This window comes from Sinocyclocheilus grahami, unplaced genomic scaffold (genome assembly GCF_001515645.1).
Source record: "Sinocyclocheilus grahami isolate Dianchi unplaced genomic scaffold, SAMN03320097.WGS_v1.1 scaffold344.1, whole genome shotgun sequence".
Lineage (NCBI taxonomy): Eukaryota > Metazoa > Chordata > Actinopteri > Cypriniformes > Cyprinidae > Sinocyclocheilus > Sinocyclocheilus grahami.
Window position 1 is genome coordinate 1,973,893 of NW_015505523.1, and position 26,685 is coordinate 2,000,577.

At 37.4% G+C, this 26,685-nt stretch overlaps 1 protein-coding gene across 1 annotated transcript in view; it reads right to left on the reverse strand.

The window, feature by feature from the left end:
• The window catches only part of igsf9bb (immunoglobulin superfamily, member 9Bb), a 108,305-nt gene that overhangs the window by 49,359 nt on the left and 32,261 nt on the right, over positions 1-26,685 (reverse strand). Inside the window, exons 3-4 of the mRNA XM_016296048.1 lie at positions 25,210-25,356; positions 7,806-7,957 (exon numbers count right to left, since the gene is read on the reverse strand). Coding sequence (XP_016151534.1) covers positions 7,806-7,957; positions 25,210-25,356 — 299 coding nt within the window. The remainder of the gene's footprint in view (positions 1-7,805; positions 7,958-25,209; positions 25,357-26,685) is intronic.

Below are 26,685 nucleotides of genomic sequence, written 5' to 3' on the forward strand. Positions count from 1 at the left end.
ATATGGTTTGCTATAAATAACACGTAAAACAAACAGGTTAAGCTAATGTATGTTTCTGTTGATGGATGCACATTCTGGCTTCCCAATACATGATTACAACAACAGCGATGAAAAAAAAACCGTGGACAAACCATTCACTCTTGTTCAATGCGACTGCCGTATGCTGGAATGTGAGCAGTCATTTATTCCGTCATCACCCGGGTGCTGATAGCACGCGCGAACAGGTGAGACCTGAACAGCACACGTTGATATCTGTGTTTAAATTAAACTCATTTAAGCTTTGCCAGTTTAAACATTTAAGAGCCAGAGGACACGAGCTCGCGCGCGCTGTGAGAAGATTTGTGCGTGCGCTCATCAGAAGCGCGCAAACCCGCACCTCAGAACGCGCACAAATATTAAGCTCTCTCTGAAGTATTGTGTTTAAATGGACAAATTCACACAAAAATTATGTCAAAATGCCAGTCTTGGTAAGTATCCTATAACAGACATAACCGGCTGAACGTACTGTATCAGTGCACTGGATCAGTGCATTCTCTTAAAGTGACAGCACTTTCTTAATATTAATCAAACAGCAACAACAAAGAAATCACTCACTGCTCTTGATTGAATAGCTTTTGTAACTTTAATAAAGATTAATATTTAATTTATACAGCCAAATATGCAATGCTGTTTTACATTTCATTACTTTATTTAATTTCTGTACCTAAAAACTAATGTTAGACCTACCTAAAAAAAAAAACTGAAAATCACTGTTTATTTTATTTGTATCTTTACTCTATTGTATATATTTGTGCTGTTGGTTGTAGTTAGACAGATTATTCTTATTTTCTTTATTTTTATTTGACAATATATTTTTTGCCTAAACATAGCACATACTGAACCGTGACTCTAAAACCGTCATACAAACCGAACTGTAAGTTGAACCGTTCCACCCCTAGTTCATTCTCATTTTCAGAATAATTTCTCATATTCTAGTTTTTGTCATGAGCAATGTCCAGTGTTATTTTCATGAAACAACTCATTACAAAACATTTTTGTAAACTGAAATAAATGTCAAATGTCATAAATGAAAAACGAAATGAATGAAACTAACAACAGTTACTGAAAAATTAAATTAAATAATTATCAAAAATATTATTATTATTATTATTATTATTATTATTATTATATAGACAAATTGTTATCCTGAGGGAATTAGTAAACCACTTTAAAAAAAAAAATTTTACTGAAAAAAAAAAACTTTAATAACATGTATTTAAAAATAAAAAAATAGTCAAATGTATTTAAAATAAATAGTATATTCACTATAAGTCAGCAAGGAAAGGGAAAAAACCCTTTACTCACTTTTGAATGCAATTCGCTGCCAGTCATAATCTCATGGGAACAGACCTGACAGGTAAGGGATTCGACAGAGCATCTTTTCTCCCCGGCCTGTCAGAACTGGACGGTTAACGATACATGAGGGTCACTTTACTGCTGCCAGCCGAGCAGGTGAAGAGTACTTTGAGAAAAAAGTGCAAAAGTGGAGACAGATGACATAGATTCATGGTAAAGGCTTCGCTGAGGGGGCTCTCTGATGAATTATTCAGCGTTCCATCAGACGGTGTAATAGCAAGACCTACTAGCAAGCATCATCATCACAGTTCATGTGATATCAAGTATGTGTGACTTTCTCCTTAGAAGACTTACACACACCTTGAGGCAAATATTTCTTGGATGTTAGACTTTAGTTTTTGATTTTAAAAAATCCCAAAACATGTGCACTGGTAAGAGCCTGTTAACTAATACTAAAACTATGAAAAATAAATTATAAATTAATAAATTAAAATAAAATAAGTTAAATGAAATATTACAGTACATGCAAAAACTTTAACAAAAATTAGCAACTAACTGAAATAGATATGTATAAATTGAAGTACTAAAATAAAAATACATTTAAGCTACAGTATATAGAAAAAAAAGAATAACATTAAAATGAAAATGGGAAATATATATATATATACAGTATATATCACATAGATTTAGGTCAAATGTATGTATTAATGTGTATTTATTAAGGTCTCTTTCAGAGCAAAACCCATGCTTTACTGCAGTCGTGGCAGTGCAAAATATTTTCTTGTTTAGTATTTTTGTCTTGTTTTCCAATAGAAATATTTAAACTTACGTGACATATTAAATATTGCTCTAAACAAGAATAAATATCTGCCTATGGGGCCATAAAAATAAACGTAATTGAAAGATAAAACTTGTTTATTTTATTAACTGCCGTATTTAATTTGTACTTTTCAAGTTCATTCAGTTTATTATTATTTTTAAATAATTTTTTTGGCCCATTTTACAGATATTTTTTAAGCTTTTAAGCATAAAGACTTCATTTTGATTTAATAATATATATATATATATATATATATATATATATATATAAAGTTAATGCAAAAAAATAATATATACTACAACAGTACATAAATAATGATAAAATAACATTGGTAAAAGCAACTTACAATTAATGTATTTTATCAGTACAGCTACATTTGAATGCTCGTCAATGGAGAAAGATGCTTTTTTTGTAGTTACATCATTTATCCAGCAGAAGTTAACAGGACAATGCTAACCAGCCAAACCTTGACCCTTTGACATGAACATACACACCCCACCGCTTTTACAAACTTAACATACATGCCTTGAGTTCAGTCTACAATGCAGCATGATGATAAGCGGCTAATTTACTCAACAAACGGCAGCAGCCTGAGACTCCGCTGTGGATCCCAGACTCCATAATTATGCTAATTACACAGACGGAGATGCACGGCCAGGCTATAGCAGACCCAACAACAACACACGTGTCTAATAAATCATAGCACACCACTCAGAGTAAATAAAAAACTATTTCTATGATTGATACCTATTATTTAGCATTATTCAAAGACTCCACCCCACCTTCCATTCATAAATAACCCTGATATTGTTTATATGAATCTCTTTTTAAGGCGTCACTTGTAAATAAAAATGGCTAAATCTCAAATATGTCACATTATGGAAGTAAAGCAGGTTGTAAACTGTACTTCATGACTTCAAAGGAACATTATTCTGGTTTGTTGTCAAAAAATGGTACTTGAGCATCACTGTTGCATTCTTGTACATTTGTCTTTTTGTCCAATTTTCTATCAAAGTCAAAATCTTGGACATTCTTCTATTCGCCTACTCACTAGTTTGTCTGTTTTATGGCTTATTACTCTTTCACAAAGACTTTTTTGAAAATCTCTATAGGAAAAATGAATGGGAAAATACTTCTGGAACCAAGTGCACTGAAAAACTGGGTCAGCTCTGTTGAACTTTATGGAAGTACATATGACAAAAATAGGTGTTAAACACCGATTTAGGATGGCATTCCTCTCCTTTAAAGACAATTAAAAGAGGTAAGTTTGTATTAACCTACCAAAGAATTATGCTTCAAACACATCCAGCAAAAACGCTAACCAATTGTAACCAGAACTTGTCTTCTTCCCTCTGTAAACAACATTAGAGATATAATCAGTTAAAACAACGCTCTATTTTGACTGAACAAAGAGCTTGCCATCATTCAAATTAACAAGCAACGAATACCATTGTTCCTCTCCTGATGTTATCTCACCTTACTTCAAAAGTGTTCGATCACTAAGCAAAGCTTGTCGCTGACAAGCTGTCATTTCTCTGCTGTGTGTGAGGAGATGGAGATCTCTCGATGGGCTCTTATAAATCAAACTCTTTTCAGGCAGAGAACTGAGCCATCCGTTCCTGTAAGAATCTCTTCGCTTAGTCTTCAGCGAGCAGATGGTTTATGGAAGCGTTTGACTATCAATGGATAGCTTGTGAGAAAAGAGCTTGTGTTTTTTTAGTCACTGTTTTTGACAAGGGAATCTAAAAGTCTGTTTCATATCACGGCCGGCTCAATTGATGAAATATAAAATATGCCACTCAAGTCGAGAAATTCCACTAGTATTGAAATACTAAGATGGTTTATTTGGTTCCTAATTACACAGCACTGTGAACATAACGGGCCCAAGGGACGCCTCAACGACACAAAGTTAAAACGAGCACAGTTACGAGAACGAAGATGGACAGAGGGCTAGTGCTAAATGACTAGGGAATATGACAGGGTTGAGGGGGATTAATTAGCTCTTCCTGCAGGCCGTGTGATCACCGCTGCTTGATTTCTTCAATCTGACAGAGGTAGTTTAAAACATACAGCAGGGAAACTCAAACTGCTTTGCTTAAAGACACTTTTAGACAAAAGCATGGAAAACCATCTGAACTGTGACAAGCTTATTAGGGACAGTCTAAATGGCCCTGGTGGCAAATTTAGAGGCAGTCCCTCAAACCCGCTAGTGCCCCCAATATCTCAAAATGTCACTGTACACTAAAGTTTGAAAGTTTGAGGTTGGTAAGATTTTGTAATGTTTTTAAAAATCTCTTGTACTCACCAAAGTTGCATATTTGAATACTGTAAAACAGTCATTTTATGAAATGTTTTCTATTTTAAGATATTTAAAAATGTAATGAATTCCTGTGGTAAAGCTGAATTTTCAGCATCATTACTCCAATCTTAAGTGTCCTTCAGAAATCATTCTAATATGCTGATTTGCTGCTCAAGAAACATTTCTAATTATTATTAATGTTGCAAAGAGTTGTGGAGCATTTTTGTGGTAATTGTGATACTTTTTTCAGAATTTTTGATGAATAGTTCAAAAAGCTGAAAAGTTCAAAAGAACAGAATTTATTTGAAATACAACCTTTTTGTCACATTTAGCAAATGAATGCATCCTTGCAGAATGAATATATATATAAAAATGTTAAAGACCCCAAACTTTTAAATGATAGTATAGAATTCAGCTATTAATTGAACTGATAAACTAGAAAATATTTTTCCTCGTCAATGTCAGAGATTTGCAAATTGCAGTTTCAATGCAGCTTCAAAGGGCTCTACACGATCCCAGCTGAGGGTCTTATCTAGTGAAATGATTCGTCATTTTCTAAAAAAATACAAATTTATATAAGTACTTTTTAACCACAATGCTTATCCTGCACTAGCTCTGCAACGCGCATGCGAACTTCATGCATTACGATGTAATCACGTTGGAAAGGTCACATGTGATTAGTTCTTTGTCTGTGTACATCGGTTCAGAAAGGAAGGGTAGGGCGAAAAACTCCATCTCATTTTCCCCTCCAACTTCAAAATCATCCGACATCGTTGCTTTGTAAACACTGGGTCGGTACTTCTGCCTATACGTCACACGTGCGTGATTAAGCCGAGCTAGATGAAGCAAGATGAGCATTTGTGGTTAAAAAGTATATAAATTTGTATTTTTCTTAAAAAATGGCCAATTGTTTCCCTTATTCCTTGGCTTGGCCACCACTGAAGTCCACTATATGGAGGAAAATCCTGGAATGTTTTCCTCAAAAACCTTAATTTCTTTTCAACTGAAGAAAGAAAGACATGAACATGAATGACATGGGGGTGAGTACATTTTTTTAAGGAAATTTTCACTCTGGAAGGGAACTACTTTAAATCTGGTTATTTAAATTAATAAAAATTATTAAATCAAACCTAAACAAAAATCTTTAAAACTGCAAGTGAGCGCTGCATGTGGCACTTTCTCTGCATGTCACTTGTTTGTAGTTTAAACACAGAAGTAGCAACTGAATTGTGCTGGTGGGCCACTGATAACCTCATGGAGGGCTGGATTTGGGGCCGTGAAAATGGTAGATGGGACAGAGGAAGGGAGGAAGAAGTAACGATAGAGGAAAAGAGATGACAAAGTGCCTTTGACCTGCCATTTCCACTGTCATCAAATATCCTGAACCCTCACTGTGACAACTCCAATCCTGTATTTGTGCAGAGAAGGATATCAATCAAACACCACAGGAACTCTTCAGGATCTACAACACTGTGTCTGTCACATACTAAAGTTTTACAATTTCACATACCACAGCAAAAACAAATATGCTTTAATGCAAATACCAAAAAGCTAATTTAAAACCATTTCAAGTGTTTCTCATTTAATTAAAAATTACTTTCTACAAGCTTTTACACTATCTATTTACTCCTCTACACAAACCCATAGCACACGGCCATATGAACATCTCTTCTAACACCTATATATCTCTAATATATAGTATACAGTATATTGATATGGAATCACTGAGAGAGAGATCTTAAACAGTTAGACGTGACCCAATGACTACATTGACACTAATGGGTTGCTGGACCACTGAAGCGCTGGTTTGTATCTTCAATAGACACAATCGCACACACAGACAGAACTGTCCCAGCTGAGATGATAATAGCACAATGTTTTCTTCTCCCGGAGTCAATAGTACAAAGATGTATAATTTTTTCATCTGTCAGAGCTCTGGATTCTGAACACAGTCTCCATCTGTCATGTATAATTTCATTGTCCTGTTCAGTCAATCAGGTAAGTGACTGACAGTGTGCTTTTTTGAGGCCAACCTTGGCTCTGGCACATTACTAATGCTTGAAATCATGACCTTAAGATCTAAATTGGCTGCAATATCTCATGATGGCTTGATGGAAAATATAGCATTAGTAAATGCACTAATGATGGTCCCTGTAATCACAATTCGTCAAATGAGTCTAAGGTCATGGTCTGATGTCAGACAAACAAACTATAACATCTGCTTATCTTCATTTATTGAATATGTTTTTTCTGCATTTGTTAAATGGGACAAAACCAAAAATATACGCTACCGTTCAAAAGATTGCGGTCAGTAAGGTTTTTTTTTAAGGAATCGAAAAAGTGTGAATTTAGGTTTATACAGTTACAAAACATTTCTATTTCAAATAAATGCTGTTTTTTAACTTTCTATTTATCAAAAAATGTATCATAGTTTACACAAAAATATTAAACTCTTTTCAACAATAAGAAAAAAAAATTCTTGAGCACCAAATCAGCAAATTAGAATGATTTCTGAATGATCATATGACACTGAAGGCTACTGAAAATTCACAGTAATAAATTACATGTAAAATGCATTTAAATATAAAACTGTTATGTAAAATTGCACTAATATTTCATAATATGACTGTTTTTACAGTATTTTTTTATTCAATAAATGCAGCCTTAGTGAGTATAAGAGACTTATCTAAAAAAACATTTAAAAAATCTCACGGCCCCAAACTTTGAAAAAACTAAGCTGCAAAAGATGGCCATTCCGAACCGAGAGCACATTAATTTAAACAGAGAGAGCAGTGTTGCCAGATCTCACTAGAAAAATGAGTAAAAAACAAAACAAAAACTGGCTCAAATTAAGTGGCTTTCCACGCCACAAATAGTCTAATGAATATGTATTGAAATAAAATTGCTTAATTTCATTAATCTTATTGCAGCATACATTTGCATAACATATATGATGAAAAAAGCCACAGATAAAATGTCTTGCATTAATTAATAAATGTCATTTAATTTAAATGTCTCACGACTGCATTCTGGAAATAATTCTCTTTTTTCCCCTCTTTTTTTTTTTTTTTTAAGGAAATATCCTTACATTTTACTTATAAGCATTTGTTTTAAATCACTGAAAAAACAAGCCCAAAATAATTTATTCTAAGGGAATAGGGCAACACAGCATATGACATATTTAGTATTAATCAACATGTACTGCCCCGATGAAGGCCATAACAAAGATTGAGAGAAATGGCGAAAAACAAATAACAGCTGTTTTTGGTACAAGAAACGTTTTTTTTTTTTTAACTAGACATCTGGGGGACAAACAGTTAATATTCCTAAAGTAGAGATGTGTTTGCTCACCTTATACTTGCTGCTGTCCTGTACGGGGTCTCCCTCCCTGAGCCAGCTGACTGAAGGTTTGGGATTCCCGAAGGCTGTGCAGCTCAGAGTGATGCTGCCCCCCTCTTTGGCCTCCACATACTGCGGCGGTGTGTCCGTGAAAGTTGGGGGAGCTGTGACACAGAGAAACGATGTGAAAATTCCCTATATGTTCTCCATTATTCCCTTAAATAAATCAGCCTGGAGATAACACGGCAGGTATTATGTCCTATGATATACATGTCTTTTACAGACCCTGTTGAAGTATAACTCAAGCCTCATCGCTAATGGGAGCCATAGGAGTTCAGAAGGCCATCGGAGCTGTTAGCTCGTACCTATGAATAAGAGGGACTCCTGGTCATGGATCTGCCTCCTGCATATATATGCGCTCATTTATGAGCTCTTAGTATACAGTATATGAGCTCTCGGGCTGGCATCTCTCTGATTGTTAATAATTCTGCTTCTGCTTCACGGTCAGTTGATTTAGGAGCTAAAATCTCCCTTTCATTATCTATAAATCAGGATGGGGAAGGGGTGGCCATGCCATCACGTTCGTGGGCTGGACAGCACAGTACTGAATGACAGGACAAGTACAATTCAACAGTTCTTCACAGTTTTGCTGTAATGTATGAAAGGTTTGAAATTAATTCTTTGCCACAACTGCTAATGGTGGATGAACAGAGAACAGCTATGATTACTCTAAATAAATAAATAAAACCACATAATTGCAAATAAATTAATAAAACGCACAGCAATGAAACACTTTTACATTTACATCACATAACAACTTTGCATAAATATTAATTTTATTAAAATATTAAATATACTTAATGCATGCATTTTTTATTGTAGTATGAATATTTGTATTATATTTCTTTAGGAGGACTTGTTTTTATGAATGAGGAATTGATGGGTTCATGAAAAACGTATGTTTCATTTCAGAAGTGGAGAAAGTTTTTTTTTTGTTTGTTTGGTTTAATTTTGTCATCAAGAATTGGTATTCAGTTCATTTCAAAATAAGATTCAACAATGAATTTGCATAATTTAAAACATGATACTATCATTCAGACGTTTGGGGTCATCAAGGCTACATTTATTTGATCAAATATACAGTAAAATAGTAATATTGTGAAACTTACATCACTTATTTCTTATTAATCATGCAATTCTAAATATTTTTTTGTGAATATTTTTCCTGTGATGGCAAAGCTGAATTTTCAGCAGTGATTACAGACTTCAGTGTCACATGATCCTTCAGAAATCATTCTAAAATGCTTGATTTTTTATTATTATTATCAATGTTGAAAATAGTTGTGCTATTTAATATTTTTGTAGAAACTGACAAAATTTTTACAGGATTTTTTGATGAATAAAAAGTTCAATAGAACAATTTATTTGAAAGAAATTTTTGTAACAATGTAAATGTAAACAATGTTATTTCTGATTAATTGAATACAGTATCTCACAGAAGTGAGTACACCCCTCACATTTTTGTAAATATTTTATTATATCTTTTCATGTGACAACTGAAGAAATTATACTTTGCTACAATGTAAAGTAGTGAGTGTACAGCTTGTATAACAGTGTCAATTTGCTGTCCCCTCAAAATAACTCAACACACAGCCATTAATGTCTAAACCGCTGGCCACAAAAGTGAGTACACCCCTAAGTGAAAATGTCCAAATTGGGCCCAAAGTGTCAATATTTTGTGTGCCCACCATTATTTTCCAGCACTGCCTTAACCCTCTTGGGCATGGAGTTCACCAGAGCTTCACAGGTTGCCGCTGGAGTCCTCTTCCACTCCTCCATGATGACATCACCGAGCTGGTGGATGTTAGAGACCTTGCGCTCCTCCACCTTCTGTTTGAGGATGCCCATGCTTGGCCAATCCATCACCTTTACCCTCAGCTTCTTTAGCAAGGCAGTGGTCGTCTTGGAGGTGTGTTTGGGGTCGTTATCATGTTGGAATACTGCCCTGCGGCCCAGTCTCCGAAGGGAGGGGATCATGCTCTGCTTCAGTATGTCACAGTACATGTTGGCATTCATGGTTCCCTCAATGAACTGTTGTCCCACTGCTCCCCAGTGCCGGCAGCACTCATGCAGCCCCAGACCATGACACGCGCACCACCGTGCTTGACTGAAGGCAAGACACACTTGTCTTTGTACTCCTACTGTTATACAAGCTGTACACTCACTACTTTACATTGTAGCAAAGTGTCATTTCTTCTGTGAGATACTGTGTATATATATATACAGTATATATATATATTCTAAAAATGTATTATTTTGAAGTAGTTTTTCTTTGATTTGACCTGTATTTTGAATTTTGTACTGCATTGCATTGTGTTTTCAAATGAATGGAAATGTCCTTGAAATTAAAGGATAATGCCCTGGAAGAAAATCATCAGTACATTTTCCGTGTTTTTTTGGGGGGGGGATGTATTGCCCAGCTATAGCTTTATCACAACCAGTATGTAGTAATTCATAGTCCTGCTAGGCTTGAGAAACATTGAGCGGACATAACAGAGCCCTTAAACAGGTTGTGTTTATCTGTGCGGCCATAACAAAAGCTATTTCTCCTGTGAGTTAAGCACACAAGAGCCTCTAACTGAACCCTATTACAGCGTGAGATCTGTGTTTTCATAATTATTTCAGCTAACACACAGGCAAACAGTGAGAGTCCTGGAATAGAGCTGCCAAACGATCACCTGCTCACCCTCTGCGCATACACACATACCTTTACGAAAAAACACACACATTTTGTCTTCGACGCTGCATAATAATCCCTCCGATATTTCCAGGGCTTCGAGGCAAGATGACATAATCTCTTTTGCAATGAGCATGTGTGTCAGCCAGCAGCCGGTGATAAAATCACAAGCTCTTATCACAGACACAGATTGTGAGAAGAATTCAGCTATAATAAGGCTCTGTGGTTACACCGACCACACAGGCAGATGTTTTAGTGCACACACACACTAACAACACACGCATTGCACCAGTGAGAGCTAATTGGCAGGAGAAGCATGGAGAGAGGGCTGCATGGAGCTAGTCCCTCAGGAACATCTTCATCCTGCTCATCTTCCTCTCAGGATCCTGTACTGAGTCGAGCATCTGTGTGAATGCTGCTCGCTGGATTACACCCCACCAGATCACAAGACCTGTTTACACACATGCAAATATACGTGAACCGCACCAGCTGTACACACCGGCATGAAGCTGTTAACTGTCACATATCTCAACTGCAGGGCGAACCCAAAGCAAAGTGAGAGTTTTGAATGCAGAAAGGTCTAAATGAGTTGGAATGTGCACTTAGTATGAATCTACATTTCATACATTGAACAGAATTTCAGGATATTAAAAAAAAAAATCCAGAGTTCCACAAATAAAATGTATAATATTTACTATTATTTATCATTTATTCTGTACTATTTACTACTATTTTAAATTATGTCCTTTTATTATTGCAGCTAACAGCTATTTTAAATTAATTTATAACCTATTTTTCAGCTTAATAATTCACAATGGTACATTTCACAGGTCTAATTTATATTTAAAGAGTATTTTAATCTTTAAATTATCTTAATATGCATAGTGCAAACACTTGCTATGTGGCACTATCTGAAGATTCAACCAATGGCATGTGTTTGGGGTGGGACTATCTATTTGCCCAACCAATGGCAGATGGGAGTGTTCCGGAAACATTATTTAAATTAAATAAAAATTAAATATATTAAATATTTAAATTATATAGTAAACTTTTGGTAAATGAAGGAAGATATTTGGTTATCACCACCTCTATCTATCTATCCATCCATCCATCTATTTATCTATCTACACTGAACAAAATTATAAACGCAACACTTTAGTTTTTGCCCCCATTTGTCATGAGCTGAACTCAAAGATCTAAGACTTTTTCTATGTACACAAAAGGCCTATTTCTCTCAAATATTGTTCACAAATCTGTCTAAATCTGTGTTTGTGAGCACTACTCCTTTGCTGAGATAATCCATCCACCTCACAGGTGTGGCATATCAAGATGCTGTGGATCGAGTGGCCCATGGTAGCGGTGGGGTTATGGTATGGGCAGGCATATGTTATGGACAACGAACACAGGTACATTTTATTGATGGCATTTTGAATGTATGTGTATGTGAAACTGCACATTTTAGAGTGGCCTTTTATTGTGGCCAGCCTAAGGCACACCTGTGCAATAATCATGCTGTCTAATCAGCATCTTGATATGCCACACCTGTGAGGTGGATGGATTATCTCGGCAAAGGAGAAGTGCTCACTAACACAGATTTAGACAGATTTGTGAACAATATTTGAGAGAAATAGGCATTTTGTGTACATAGAAAAAGTCTTAGATCTTTGAGTTCAGCTCATGAAAAATGGGGGCAAAAACAAAGTGTTGCGTTTATAATTTTGTTCAGTGTATTTATCTAGCTATCCATCTAGCAAAATAAATACATTTATCTGGGTAACATTAGTAGCAAACTGCCCAGTGTAACACTCAACCATGAATCGATCTGTGTTTAAAATGCACGCTATAGTCATGTGACCTTGACAGGAAGCTGATTTTAATTCAGTGGATGTTGCTGCTATCAAGGTCACTCAAGTGCTGCTCAAGTGAATCAATAGAGACATTCAATACAGCACTTCACGTCATTATTATTACATATTACGTCTATGCGGAAACACACAGACCCTGACAGACCCGTACTGTTAGATCATGCTGCTCATATACTCCTTCAAAAAGCGTTTAAGCAGCTGAGGTGTTATTCACATAACAGATCCCTCTTTATGATTCATTTCTTATATTTAACAAAAGAAACACACTTGAACAAAAGCATCAAATTGTAATGGCTCAAACAAATGTAATGTCTTTGTTCGATGGAAGATAAGAGGCAATTCAAAGAACCAATTATAGCTGCAGCAAAGCACTTTTCCACAAAAGGAAACTGTCTTTTTTTATATTTGGGAGGTTATGTGAATGTAACCAAATTTTAAGTCCAGTCACATATGGAGGGCCCATCGGTGAGCAAACCTATTTTCTTATCTCTCAGACACTCTTGGTCAAACACAGATTAAATGTGAGCGATGCATACTGAGAAGAGAGGAGCTTCACCGGAGGCTGGAAGGGGAAACTGAAAGCCTGGTGGACGAGGGGCATTTCAACAGAACCCAAAACGAATACAAACAAAGTACAGAGCATCACTGCTCTTTTTGCAAATCAACCCTGCTGTCCCTGCTGAAACAAGCACTGATTCAATTAGCCCAGGAGGAGAACTGACCCTCACTTCCTGTTTCTCTGTCTCTGTTACTTCCTTCCATGTCAAATGTCAAGAGTTAGCTCACCTCACTGTTACAGGAAGTGGACGTGTTTTATTCTCACATCTGCATATACATAGCTGTGGTAAGTCTGATTCATTTAAGTGATTCAGTTTGTTCACTGCAATAAATGATTCACAGTTAAAATAAAGGAATAGGATAAAGGAATAGTTCACACAGAAATGAAAATTTACTGAATATTTACTTATCCTCAGACCATCCAAGATGTAGATGAGATAGTTTCTTCACCTGAATTTTGACAAATTTGTCATTACATCATTCACCAATGGATCATCTGCAGTGAATGGGTGCCATCAGAATGAGAGTTCAAACAGCTGATAAAAACATCACAATAATCCACAAGTAATCCAGAACGACTCCAGTCCATCAATTAACATCTTATGAAGCAAAGATCTGCATGTTTGTGATAAACAAATCCATTCTTAAGATATTTCTAACTTCAAACTGTGGTTTCTAGATAAAATAAGAGTCCTCTATGCATAATATTGCTTTCTCCAGTGTGAAAAGTCATCTTGTGTGAATCAGGAGAGAAATATGCACAGATCAAGCATAATTTACAAGTGTATACGATCCAAAACTGTTCTAATCAAATATGTCGGTGGACATTGATGTGAGAGAACACAGAAAATTTACTTTTCACTATCCACCTTTTTCTTCAACGCGGAAGTAAGCCTATGGGTGAGACTTCCGGTTCATTAGCCGCTATAGGTAAATAACGAGGAGAATAACAACGTGCAGTAAACGGTAAAACTGTTTGCACTACAAACCAGTGTGTTCATAATTTCAGATAATACATTAAAATAATATGATAAGACACACCAACTTTCAATATCAAGCAGCAAAACGAACTGTTTTGCTCAGCTAAAAATAGCTGGACGGAGTGGACGCAGATGAAACCGGAAGCCATACCCATATATTTTCCAAATGGCCGCGCCTATTTTTACGACAAGAAAAAGGTGGATAGGAAGCATTATTATGGACCCATATTTTGACCAGAAGTGACAGTTTAAAGTTAAAACATTTCTTACAAACACACAGCTTTTCACTTCACAAGACGTTAACTGATGGACTGCAGTCGTGTGGATTACTTTGAATTGTTGATTACAAGTGTATACGATCCAAAACTGTTCTAATCAAATATGTCGGTGGACATTGATGTGAGAGAACACAGAAAATTTACTTTTCACTATCCACCTTTTTCTTCAACGCGGAAGTAAGCCTATGGGTGAGACTTCCGGTTCATTAGCCGCTATAGGTAAATAACGAGGAGAATAACAACGTGCAGTAAACGGTAAAACTGTTTGCACTACAAACCAGTGTGTTCATAATTTCAGATAATACATTAAAATAATATGATAAGACACACCAACTTTCAATATCAAGCAGCAGCAGCAAAACGAACTGTTTTGCTCAGCTAAAAATAGCTGGACGGAGTGGACGCAGATGAAACCGGAAGCCATACCCATATATTTTCCAAATGGCCGCGCCTATTTTTACGACAAGAAAAAGGTGGATAGGAAGCATTATTATGGACCCATATTTTGACCAGAAGTGACAGTTTAAAGTTAAAACATTTCTTACAAACACACAGCTTTTCACTTCACAAGACGTTAACTGATGGACTGCAGTCGTGTGGATTACTTTGAATTGTTGAGATGTTTTTATCAGCTGTTTGATCTCTCATTCTGACGGCACCCATTCACTGCAGAGGATTCATTAGTGAGCTAAATTTCTCCAAATCTGTTCTGATAAAGAAAAACTCATCTACATCTTGAATGGCCTGAGGGTTGGTAAATTGTCAGCAAAAATGAGACCATTAAGTCCCTGGATCTTTTTTTGAAACAAAACATTTTGTTAAATACTGCTCACCATCACTGTTCTACTCTGTTATGTACAGTAAATGAGTGTGTTTTCTATTAGTGTGTGAGTGTGTGTTTCAAAGTAGCTTCGCACACACTGTCAAAAGTGGCTAATAAGAACAGGTTGCATAAACCACTATGAACTTCATTCAGGTTTATCTTTATTTATTCAGGTTTTAAGTAGAGTAAAATTGATCAAGTGGATAATATGGTACAGGGCCATTTATAAAAATATATATATAATCTTGCTTGCATCGCAGTACACTAACAAAGAAGCCTGAGATTTGTAATATAAAACCTCAGGGGCAAATTTCTCTCAGTTCATATTGTGTGTTTATGTGATGAGGGTGCAACTGTGAAACCTGCTACAACATGAAAGAAATCAGCAAAATGGAGCTGGTGAGGAGTTTAAAGGGAGATGGAGTGATACCCAAAGCTAATTAAGCACAAACATAAAAGCCAGAACCAGACCCCAGACCACTATTCTGAAACACTAATCATAATGTAAAAATCCTCTTTATCTCACACTGATTGAGATCTGATCTGGAAGCTGATTTAAAAGCTCTAGAAACTACTGGCCCCCGGCTCCTGTATCTACTTCACACATGCATGAGAGAATGACTTATGCAGATTTCAAGCTTTAATTCTCCTTTTTCATATTACAGACATATATACAGTAATCATACACTTTGATCTGCCTACACATGTAGTCCTTGGCTTTTGTCCTCCTCTGTTATCTTGTGAATATCGTTCATGATGTACAGTGTATGGCTAATTATGTAATTGCATTTCAAGTTAATTCAACATGATAAATAGCAGAGGTTTTCAATGGGGATGCACAATGGTTTGTTACATACTGATTATCGGCTGATATTATTAATTAATCTGTATTGGATGTTCATGCTCATTTCCACTTTTTTAAAATTTAGATGACCTCTGCCATCATCTACTGCTCATTTAAAAAGGTAATCTTTAAAAATATGAATAATTTAATAATACCATTAAATGTAATCTTTAGCCAATCTCAAAATGAATCTATATTTTTATACATTACAATGTTATGATGCCTAAATGTGTGAATGATTTTAGTTTTATAGTACATAATTTGAATATATGAATACCCCAATATATTAGTATATACTATCTATAGTTTTATTATTATTATTATTTTTATAATTATCATTATTGTTTTATTAAATGAATAAATATTGGATGGTTTCATTAACTGTTATTTGAGACTGTTATATTAGTATGTAATATATATGAGACTGTTATTTTAGAATTATTTCTATAATATTATAGTATTTTTTTAAATGATCTTTTATTTGTATATTTCAGTTTTCCTTTTAATTTTAAGTTTTAGTAATTTTGTTATTAGTTATTAGACTTTTTAAATAGATTTATTTAGCTTTTATTTATTTAATTTAATTTTTCATTTTAGTAAATTAGTACTTATTTTATTTCAGTTAGGTGCCAAGATCAAATTTATTTTCATTTTTTTAATTCAAGTGTTTAATTTAATATTTAGTTTAATTTAGTTTCAGATTTATTTCAATTAACAAACAATTTTTAGTTAACAACAACAACAACATTGCTACGAGCGTGAAACATCAAAATAATCTAATAAACAACTTGATGTCTAATATAAAATCTGGGTCTTGAAATAAAGCTGCCATTCCATGTAAATCCTGCAGCAGTTGTTGGTGTCTCCTGTTTTTAATTAGTGAAATTATCAATAGCTTAAAAGTCAGAGAATCAATAAAAATAAAGTCAGAGAATCAAACATTCTCTCACAATCACGCACACATTTGTCAATTAAACGAGTGAACAGACTGAAAAAAGGGCAGTAAGTCATTATTAGTAAGAGTAGTGCACTATGGCACCCGAGGGGCTGGCCTGCTGTCAGCTTCATTTACACCCAATGACAACACACCAAGGGCCATCCCTCAACTAAAATTGAACAACCAGGCTTGTTGGCTGCCTGTAGCTAAACCCACACTTCCCATTCACAAACCAACAAACATGCTGCAGGTCAACAGACTGTCACAATCAGAGCTGCAAATATAAATTCTGCCAGTTCTAGAAATTTGTGCCTACTGCCGCGCTATCGTTTAAAAGTCTTTATCTCATGCCATGATGCCATCTGCAGTGTTTCTGAAGCATATGGCCTCGTGGTGCTGAGCATTTAGCACCTACATGAGATTGCAAGGCCATCAGTACCATGGACAGCTCCCTGGCCCACAAACATCAGCACCACGGACAGCTCCCTAACTCAACCCTGTGGTGATTCTGCTATAGGGTCAGTCTGACTCACCACAGACCTGATAATGAGCCAATTAGAATGGCAGCATAAGCAACAGTACGCTTCACCCTGAAGATCAATGAAGCCCAATAGAAAACCTCCTCAAACCTTTGTCTCTGTGGCTTTATCAGGGTTTGTGCTCTATCCGAAGGGGCTGCAACTTCATTCGCTTAACAAGCTTTGTGGAAAAGAAGATTTGTAATGGCATTATCAAAATTGCAGTTCATCTAAGCCGATTGATATAACAGCGCTTTTTTGAACTCTAAGTTCTACGCTGTGGATGAATTCACCTGCTCGAAGAGGAATGAGCCTTTTATGTCACAAGTCTCTAAACCAACAATGCCCGCTCTTAATTAAGCACAAAGATGTCTAGCAGGCAATTAGCACCTGATTAAAATGACAATGACTTCATCTTTCAGGCTGAACATAAGAGTCAGAGTAACATCAGCATGCTTATATCCTTTTGCTTTGCATTTCAGGCTACAGATGCATTAATAATAAAGCAGTAAGTCACTTGAAACACTTCAAAATAGGGTTATTATTAATATAAATGTAAACTATTAAGATGGACCATTAGCTAAACTTTTGGAAGGCTGACATGCCGTATTTAATCTAAAATGTTTTAGACAGCAGTTTTCAGTCGTGTTTATAATTATTATTCATGCAGTTTATATAATGTACAATATTTGTACATTTAAAATAAACTAACAAATAAATGAATAAATAATCACAGACATTTGGTCACATCTCAGAACCACTGAAAAGGAACTAGAAACCAAAAATGTTCTAAATTTGTTCATATATCATCAATATCAAGACAATATTTGTACATTTAAATTTAAAATAAATAAATATAAATAAATTGTCACAACTCAAAACCATTTACAATGAACTAAAATTCAAAAATGGACTTTAATGTTCCAAATTAGTTTATATATTTCAATGAATGCAGCCTGATATTAAGACAATATTTGAACATTTACATTTAAAATAAATAGTCATATCACAACCATTTAAAATGAACTAAAATTCAAAAATTCGTTTATATATTACAAATGCAGCAGCTTTTTTGTAAAGACAATATGTCTACATTGAAATGTACATTTAACATAAATAAACAAACAAACAAATAAATAAATAAATAATTCTTCAAAACATTGTGAAGAATTGAAAAGAAATGTATTCCTTAAAATGTTCAAACTTTAGATATTTAAGTGAATCTGTGAACCTTATGGCTTGATTGTATTTCACAGCAAGTGATCTGCTACCAGCAATCATGCAAAGTCAAGGCATATGAGCGGAAATGCAATACGATTTTTGGACTGCCCTTAGACTAAGCAACAGACGTTCTCTCCTCATGCGGGTATTAAATCCCACGGGATTAGCGTTAGCGCACAGTCAGTTTGGAATAGATTTAACCGCTCTGCTCTTCTCTCTGACCCTGCCATAGGGATCTGAGTATTAAACAGACGAGATGCTACGACAACCCAACCTCTCACCTTCTGGCCAGGACATGACCTCCTAGCTTCTTAGAGTCTAGTTAACTTCATTAACAGTCACTACAAGGTAATTATTGAAATAAACAGATAAACAGTGTGTCCATCCTGTATACATCACACCCCAGAAAACAGGATGAACAGCAGCTGTCATTCAAACTGAAAGAGATGGGGCTTGTATTGAGCATAAGAGCATGTGTGTGATGTCAAATCAGGGGTGACAAGCAGTCACTGATCACAGAATAGGGTTTATAAAAGAGTTGTTTATGTGTACTTGATGAAGAATGTAAAAATCAACACCCTAGAAACCTTAGAATGCCTTTTGGATAGGGAAGAACCATTCACATTACCTGCGAAAATGTAACATTTATTTTTAGCCTCACACTGATTAGGCTTTGATGACGACACTGGCTAACATTAGAAATCAAAGACTAATTTGGACTTTAAATAACTTCCAAAAAGGGAAATAGTGAACATTTAGGATTTTCTGTTTGGATTTCAATGAGAGTTTTGTGTTTCCCCTCTCCAACTTTGCAAGAAGTTTAATCTGAAATCCAAAGGATTAGTGCTAACCAGCAGTGGAGTGTAAATCTGCTGTAAGATCACAGAGAAAGCAGAGGATCTCTAGTGCTGCTCTGTGCTGGAGTTTATTCTCTCCACACATTCAGCACTGCAGAGGAGAGCTGACTCTTTATTTAAAGAGTCAGACCACCTATTAGAGATCTTAGTTACTGTAAATAGTGCAGCAACAGAGATGTTAACAATACCAAAAGATATATTTAAAAAAATAACTTACCATAAAAACATTGTCATAATTCCCTCATGCCATTACGAATCTATCAACACCCAATTACCAATAAGCAGAAACAATGCATTTATTAATTTATTTATTTGTTCATTTAAATAAATATGCATACATTAATTAATTAAAGAGAGAAAGGAAGAAAGGGTATACGAATAAGAGACAGCATTAATGCTTAACTGAGAAAACACAGCCCAAAACAATGATTTAAATAAATCTATAAGCAATAACATCACAAAACAACTTAACGTTATTATTATTATTATTATTATTATTAATACTAAAATGTTATGTACAATATATTTATAATGCATATTACGTATATATTACTGTAGTATAAATATTTCTTTATAAATAATTTTTAAAAGTTTAAAATGCAATAGCAATTTTTTACAAAAAAAAAATTCTTAAAAGATGATTGGTAAACAAGGTTAAGTAGATTTTTTTAATTTTTTTGATCATCTTTACAACAACAACAACAACAATAGCAATAATAATAACAACACAGAAAATATACTGTTATTTTCTGCCAGAACATTATCCATTCATAAATGTATAATCAACAACATCACAAAATAACTTAATGTCACGATGCGCTACTGTGAGGAGCACGGAGTAAGGAACGAGGAGACGAGGAGTAAGCTTCCAACAAACAGACTTTAATTGACATCAAAGGAACCAGGAACACACACGTAGCTGGGAAAGACGACATTCAATACCAGACGAAGGAACTATGGACAGGACTCACTTTAAATACACAAGACTTGACGAGGGGATGACGAGACACACCTGGAACTCAATAAACAATTAACAAGGGAAAACTAGGTCACAGGGAGCAAAACACACACAAACAGTCCATGGGCGTGACATATCGCCCCCCTCCCGGAAGGCGTGTCCTCGCGCCGCAGGAACAACATAGGAAGGGACGGAGGCTCGGGAGGAGGATGGACACCCGGGAGGAAGACGATGAAGAGAGTCCAGGGTGGTACTGCAGGAGGAAGGAGCCAGGGAAGAACTTGGAGCTGGAACAGGAGGAGCCGGGCAGGACCCAGGCCGCAGCCATGAAGATGACCCACAGTGGAGCCGACGGAGGGAGGAGCCATGGAGGAGGAAGAGTCGACAACTCCAGGGGGCCGACCAATGGCGGCGGAGGAGCCTGATGCGGCGATGGAGAGCCGATGAGCCAGGGCGATGGGGAGGATCTGGAGGGCCAAGGCAGAGCAGATGGCGCCGGCGACTGACGCGGAGGCGTGGATCCGAAAGGCCGTGGTGGATCCGGAGCGACAGAGGACTGAGGAGGAGCCGAAGGGATGAAGGAGCCTGACGGAGCCGGAGGGACGAGGGAGCCCGGCGGAGCTAGTGGACTGCCGGGCCACGGCGGAGAGGAGGGAGCTAGGAGCCATGGTGGAGCCGACGGGTCAATGAGCATAGGCGGAGTCCGGGGCTTAGAGGCTGGAGGCGGAGTCAAGAGATACTCCAGCCACGGCGACGCTGGAGGATGGCAGTCCCGCGGAGCTCGCACCGTGCTGATGGTGGGCTGAGGGCGAGCAGAGGAACTGCCAGACAACAGTGGAGGAGGAGGCAGGAGCGGGTGGGTAGGCGGGCATTTGTGAGCCTCCAGGCTTAACTTGGAACAAGGAGCCCTCTCAGGGCTGGACGTGGGAACAGGAGCCTTCTCTGGGCTAGACATGGGAACAGGAACTTTCTCTGGGCTAGACATGGGAACAGGAACTTTCTCTGGGCCAAACTCGGGGACTGGAACCCTCTCTGGGCTAAACTCGGGGACTGGAGCCCTCTCTGGGCTAAACTTGGGGACTGGAACCCTCTCTGGGCTGGACTGGGAAACAGGAGGCCACTTAGGGCTGGACGGGACCAGCGGGGACGAAGGAGAGAGGAGAGGGGGCAAGTCAGCTTCCAGCTCTGTTTCCCTGTCTATAAGATCCCCCTCGAAGTCCAGCAGTCCCAGCTGTATAATCAGCTCACCCTCAGCTCCACTCCGTGCTCTCTCTGTCCACGGCATTCTCCCTCGTGGCGGGCTCTGTTGCCGGCTCTTGAACCTTGACTGACGTCACTTGGCAACGGCTCGTCGGCCGCGGCGAGCTCGGGCTCTCCGTCAGCGGTGGGCTCTAGCATGGGAGCAGTGGGGAGATGGTGGGCTGGGCACTGGATCCGGGGTGGCAATGGCGAGATCCTCCTCGGGACAGACGGTGAATGGGGATCCGTGTCTCGCCAGGGTCCACTCCACAAATGCGGCGAAATTCGCTCGAGAGCCTTCCTCGGACAACGACGCTCTGTACACGGAGTTTAAACTGGCGTCATTGAATGCACAGAGAGCGTCATCCGGGTAGCTGGAGAGGTTGGCGAGGACCAGGAACAGTCTGGTGTGGCCCTCAAGTGATTTTTCCCCCTGCTCCAGCAGGAGGAGGAGGTATTCAGGGCGAAGGAGGGGATCCATGGACACAACGGAAACAAAACACTGAGTAAAACGCGAAAAACAAAAACAGAGGGAAGACACGGAGGTTACTGTTTTGGTCTGGTATTCTGTCACGATGCGCTACTGTGAGGAGCACGGAGCGAGGAATGAGGAGACGAGGAGTAAACTTCCAACGAACAGACTTTAATTGACATCAAAGTAACCAGGAACACACACGTAGCGGGGAAATACGCCATTCAATACCAGACGAAGGAACTGTGGACAGGACTCACTTTAAATACACAAGACTTGATGAGGGGATGACGAGACACACTTGGAACTCAAACAATTAACAAGGGAAAACTAGGTCACGGGGAGCATAACACACACAAACAGTTCATGGGTGTGACACATAACATCATCATTATTATTATTGTTAATTTTACTATTATTATTCATACTAAAATATTACATACAGTAAATTAATAATGTATATAGTATATATTATTGTAGTATAAATATGTATTTATAAATAATTTGAAAAATGTTAAAAAATAAATAGCAATTTTAAATATAAAAAAAAATAATGATTGATGAATAATAATAATAATAATAATAATGTATTTAAAAAACCAGCACATTATCCATACATTTTACAGACATTTCCGTTAATTCAAAAAAATATATCATAATAGAGTGCAAAATTCAAAATACAGGTAAAACTCCTGTTTAAAAAAAACACTAAGAAAATAAATCAATATGGAAAATTCCTTCATATTAATACAGTACACAGCGCCCTTTGAAATATAGTGCCACCTATTTCTTTATCATGCTGTGTTTCACAGCAGAAAGATGATAAAGTGACAGGTTTGACAACATGAGTGAGTAAATTAATTTTCATTTTTGTTTGAGTTACTGCTTAAAACACACAGATCAAAAGATGTGCACTCCAGTGTGTTGCTTCAACAATCACCTGTATGAATAAGCGCTCAACCCTGCTGCACTGATGATCCATTACATCACTTCCTCTCCCCCTGCTTAGCACTTTTGACATGTGCCTCACACCTCAAGCGACACAAGTGTGAGAGTGTGTGCGAAAATATCACAAGAACTGTAAAACAACAGCTCTGAGGCACACAGCGACAGCAGCTAACATAGAGCTAATTTCTTTCCTGAGAGCCACTCACTCGCCGCGCTAACCGCCCCTTAAACGGCCCCCAACATGCCAGCACTCCACACAATACCCTTCAGAAAGAACTTCATCAGCCGGCCCCATGCATATATTCATAGAGATATGCAAAAAGCTTTATGCTTGTAAAGGTTTTTCTTTTCACAAAAGCCTGCAGAAACACCTTTGAGAGAGCAGCAATTGCTAATGAGGGGCGAAGACCTGTCCGTCACACAAATGAGACGCAAACATATTACAGTACACCCTAAAGTACAGTTTAGTCTCTGATTAAACTGTGTAAAATAGACTGGTATTGTGCACTCTGAATACCATGCTGCTTTTCTCAGTGCTAGACAGACTGGTTGTGGTCTCATAGAAGAAACACTGCTGATATTAGTGTGTTAGTCACACAGGGCCGCAAGGCACACAGTCACACACACATCCACACCCGGCTGATAAACTGGCCTGTCAACACTCCAACTTGTGTGCTGAACTGCTGGATTTGAGACTAGCAACAACACAAATGGATACACACATACACAACGTCACTGAGCGACATTGCAGTGGGCATGAGGGAGGACGGAAACCCTTTCATCCTCCAAAAACTTGAGGATCAAATAAAAAGATTCACAGAGCTGCATATTTGGAAGGGTTATCTGATTCACAGCTGTTGTCTATTATAAGAGGCTGAGCATATTTCACACAGAAATGAGCTGGAGTTAATGTGCTGTAACCGGTTTGGGGATTTGGGTGTCTGCTACCTAGGCAACGGAATCTAGAAGGCACAGTGACATGATGCGTTCACAGGAAGACTGACACTGTGTCGTACCAGGCATGATGCAGCAGCGACAGCCAATCAGAACAGTGCATGGACGGGTTTTCTCTGTTTGATCGCTGTCACACTTACAATAAGCTGCACAATGTAAAACACACACTGGACTTTTCCCATTTGGACACTTGCAACAAATTACCATCACTTTTCAAGCAAAACATTACACATAAAAAAAAACTATTTAAAATAACCTTCGTACCAGATAAAAGTAATTGAAAAATAGCTCGGAAAAAGGAAATGGCATTTTTTATGTATGTATGGATGGATGGATGCATGCATGAATGTATGTATGTATTTATTTTTAAGAAATAATTGTAATATTTGTTTCTTTTAAGATTTATTTTTGGCCTTTGGCCTGTATCTGACAGGAAGTGAAGTGGGATAGGAAAGGGATCAGGAAAGGTCCACGAGCCGGGATTCGAACTCGGGACACCTGTAGTGCAATGGGGCTAAATTGTAATATTTAAAAATTATTGTAATATTTAAATGTGTAGTAAAAGCACTCATTTTTAGTCATGCATTAAATTGATCAAAAGTGACATTAAAGACAAATGTTGTTTGATCAACTTTCTATTAATCCAAGAATATATATATTTTTAAAAAACTACAATGGTTTCCACAAAAATATTAAGCAGCACAACTGTTTTCAATATCGATAATAATAAGAAATGCTTCTTAAGCACCAAATCAGTATATTTTGAATGATTTTTGAAGGATCATGTGACACTGAGGACTGGAGTAATGATGCTGAAAATGTAGCTTTGCCACCACAGAAATAAATTACATTTCATATTTCATTCAAATAGAAAACAGTTATTTTAAATTGCAATAATTTTTCACAATAATACAATTTTTACTGTATTTTTGATCAAATAAATGCAACATTTTGAGCATAAGAGACTTACTGACCCCAAACTACTACTGAGAAAAGCATCATTAGGGCTATGCCTCAGAATGTAAAACCAAATAGCCGACTTACTGCCAAAAGACAGACTTGCAGCTAGAACTTTTTTTTATCACAACACTTCTGACACTTCCAGGATGTTCTGGCATGAACCCGACTTTCTCAGTCTGATCCAGGCTCATCTTCCTCAGGCTAAAAAACAAAACTGACCCCTATAAGTGACTTAAGACTAAAACTGATCTTAGGTCAGAGACTCACCGTTGACTGTGAGGTGCACCCAGCTGCCATTGTGAAAGGTGTGGTACTGTTGTTCCAGCATCAGGACCTTGCACTCGTACCAGCCCTGGTCTTCCGAGCGAACCCTCTCAATGCGTAGAGATGACTTGCCATGCAGGCTGGCTCGGCCTGTGGAGTTCAGAGACACATAAAAGACGTGAGAGATGCTCTAACAGGATCCAAAACATCCATCTACCACAAAACAGCAAGTAAACTGTTTAAATAAGTCCGTTTGAGACACAAATATGACTTAAAGGGATAGTTCACCCAAAAATGAAAATTCTGTCATTAATTACTCACCCTCATGTTTTTCCAAACCCCTAAGACCTTTGTTTATCTTCGGAACACAAATTAAGATATTTTTGATGATATCCGAGAGCTTTCTGACCTTGCATAGACAGCAATGCAACTGATATGTTCAAGGTTACGAGAATACTTTTTGTGTGCAAAGAAAACAAAAAGAATGACTTTATTCAACAATTATTCTTCTCTGCGTCACTAGGTGCGTTTCCATTACCCTTCAAATTGCGCAAATTGAAATTGCAAATTGAAAACACGCCTAATGGAAACGCGCCAATTTCGCAAAAACGGCCATATATCGCAAAAAAGTTTTTACGCTCACATGAGGTGGTTTTTCAGGCAATGCGAAAAAGGATTAATTCGCAAAACTGCAATGGAAACGGCTTTTTCGCATTTACAGGTCACATGGCGTATGTAAAAAGTCATAAGATCATTCTTCAATGTACTATAACCTCCAAGAAACACTTCATAAGTGGCCACGCTCCAGTATAAGGGGCTTTCCCTACTATTAATACTTAGACAATTTACATTGCACACGTCTGCGGTGCAGTGTGGCTCTGATACGGTCACTGAAGCTGATTACGGCCACTCAATGCTTGTGTTAATGTTTTTATACAGTCTATGGTTTATTCCAGATGCGCCACGCACGTTTCTGAAGCGGCTCTCTTTGCTGCTTCTGTAAAGATACATGCATAAGCCTCCTTTGAATAAATATAGCCAAAATCCGTCAAAATCCCACCAAAATCCGTTGCCATGACTTATCGCGAGAGCCAAAAGATTCCGTTTTAGCCGCATAACATTGGTTAATGGAAACGCCGTCATTTCGCAATACTTTATCGACATTCAGAAAATATCGCCAAAGTTTTGCGCAAATCTGTAATGGAAACGTGCCTACTGTCTGCCGCCATTCATGAGAGTACCACAACGCATCTCGAAGCTTCATAAAATTATGGTTGAACCACCGAGGTCACCTGGACTATTTTACCGATGTCCTTACTACATTTCTGGACTTGGGAACATTAGAGTTACATTGCTGTCTATGCAGGGTCAGAAAACTCTCGGATTTCATCAAAAATATCTTAATTTGTGTTCTCAAGATGAACGAAGGTCTTACAGGTTTGGAACGGCACGAGGGTGAGTAATTAATGACAGAATTTT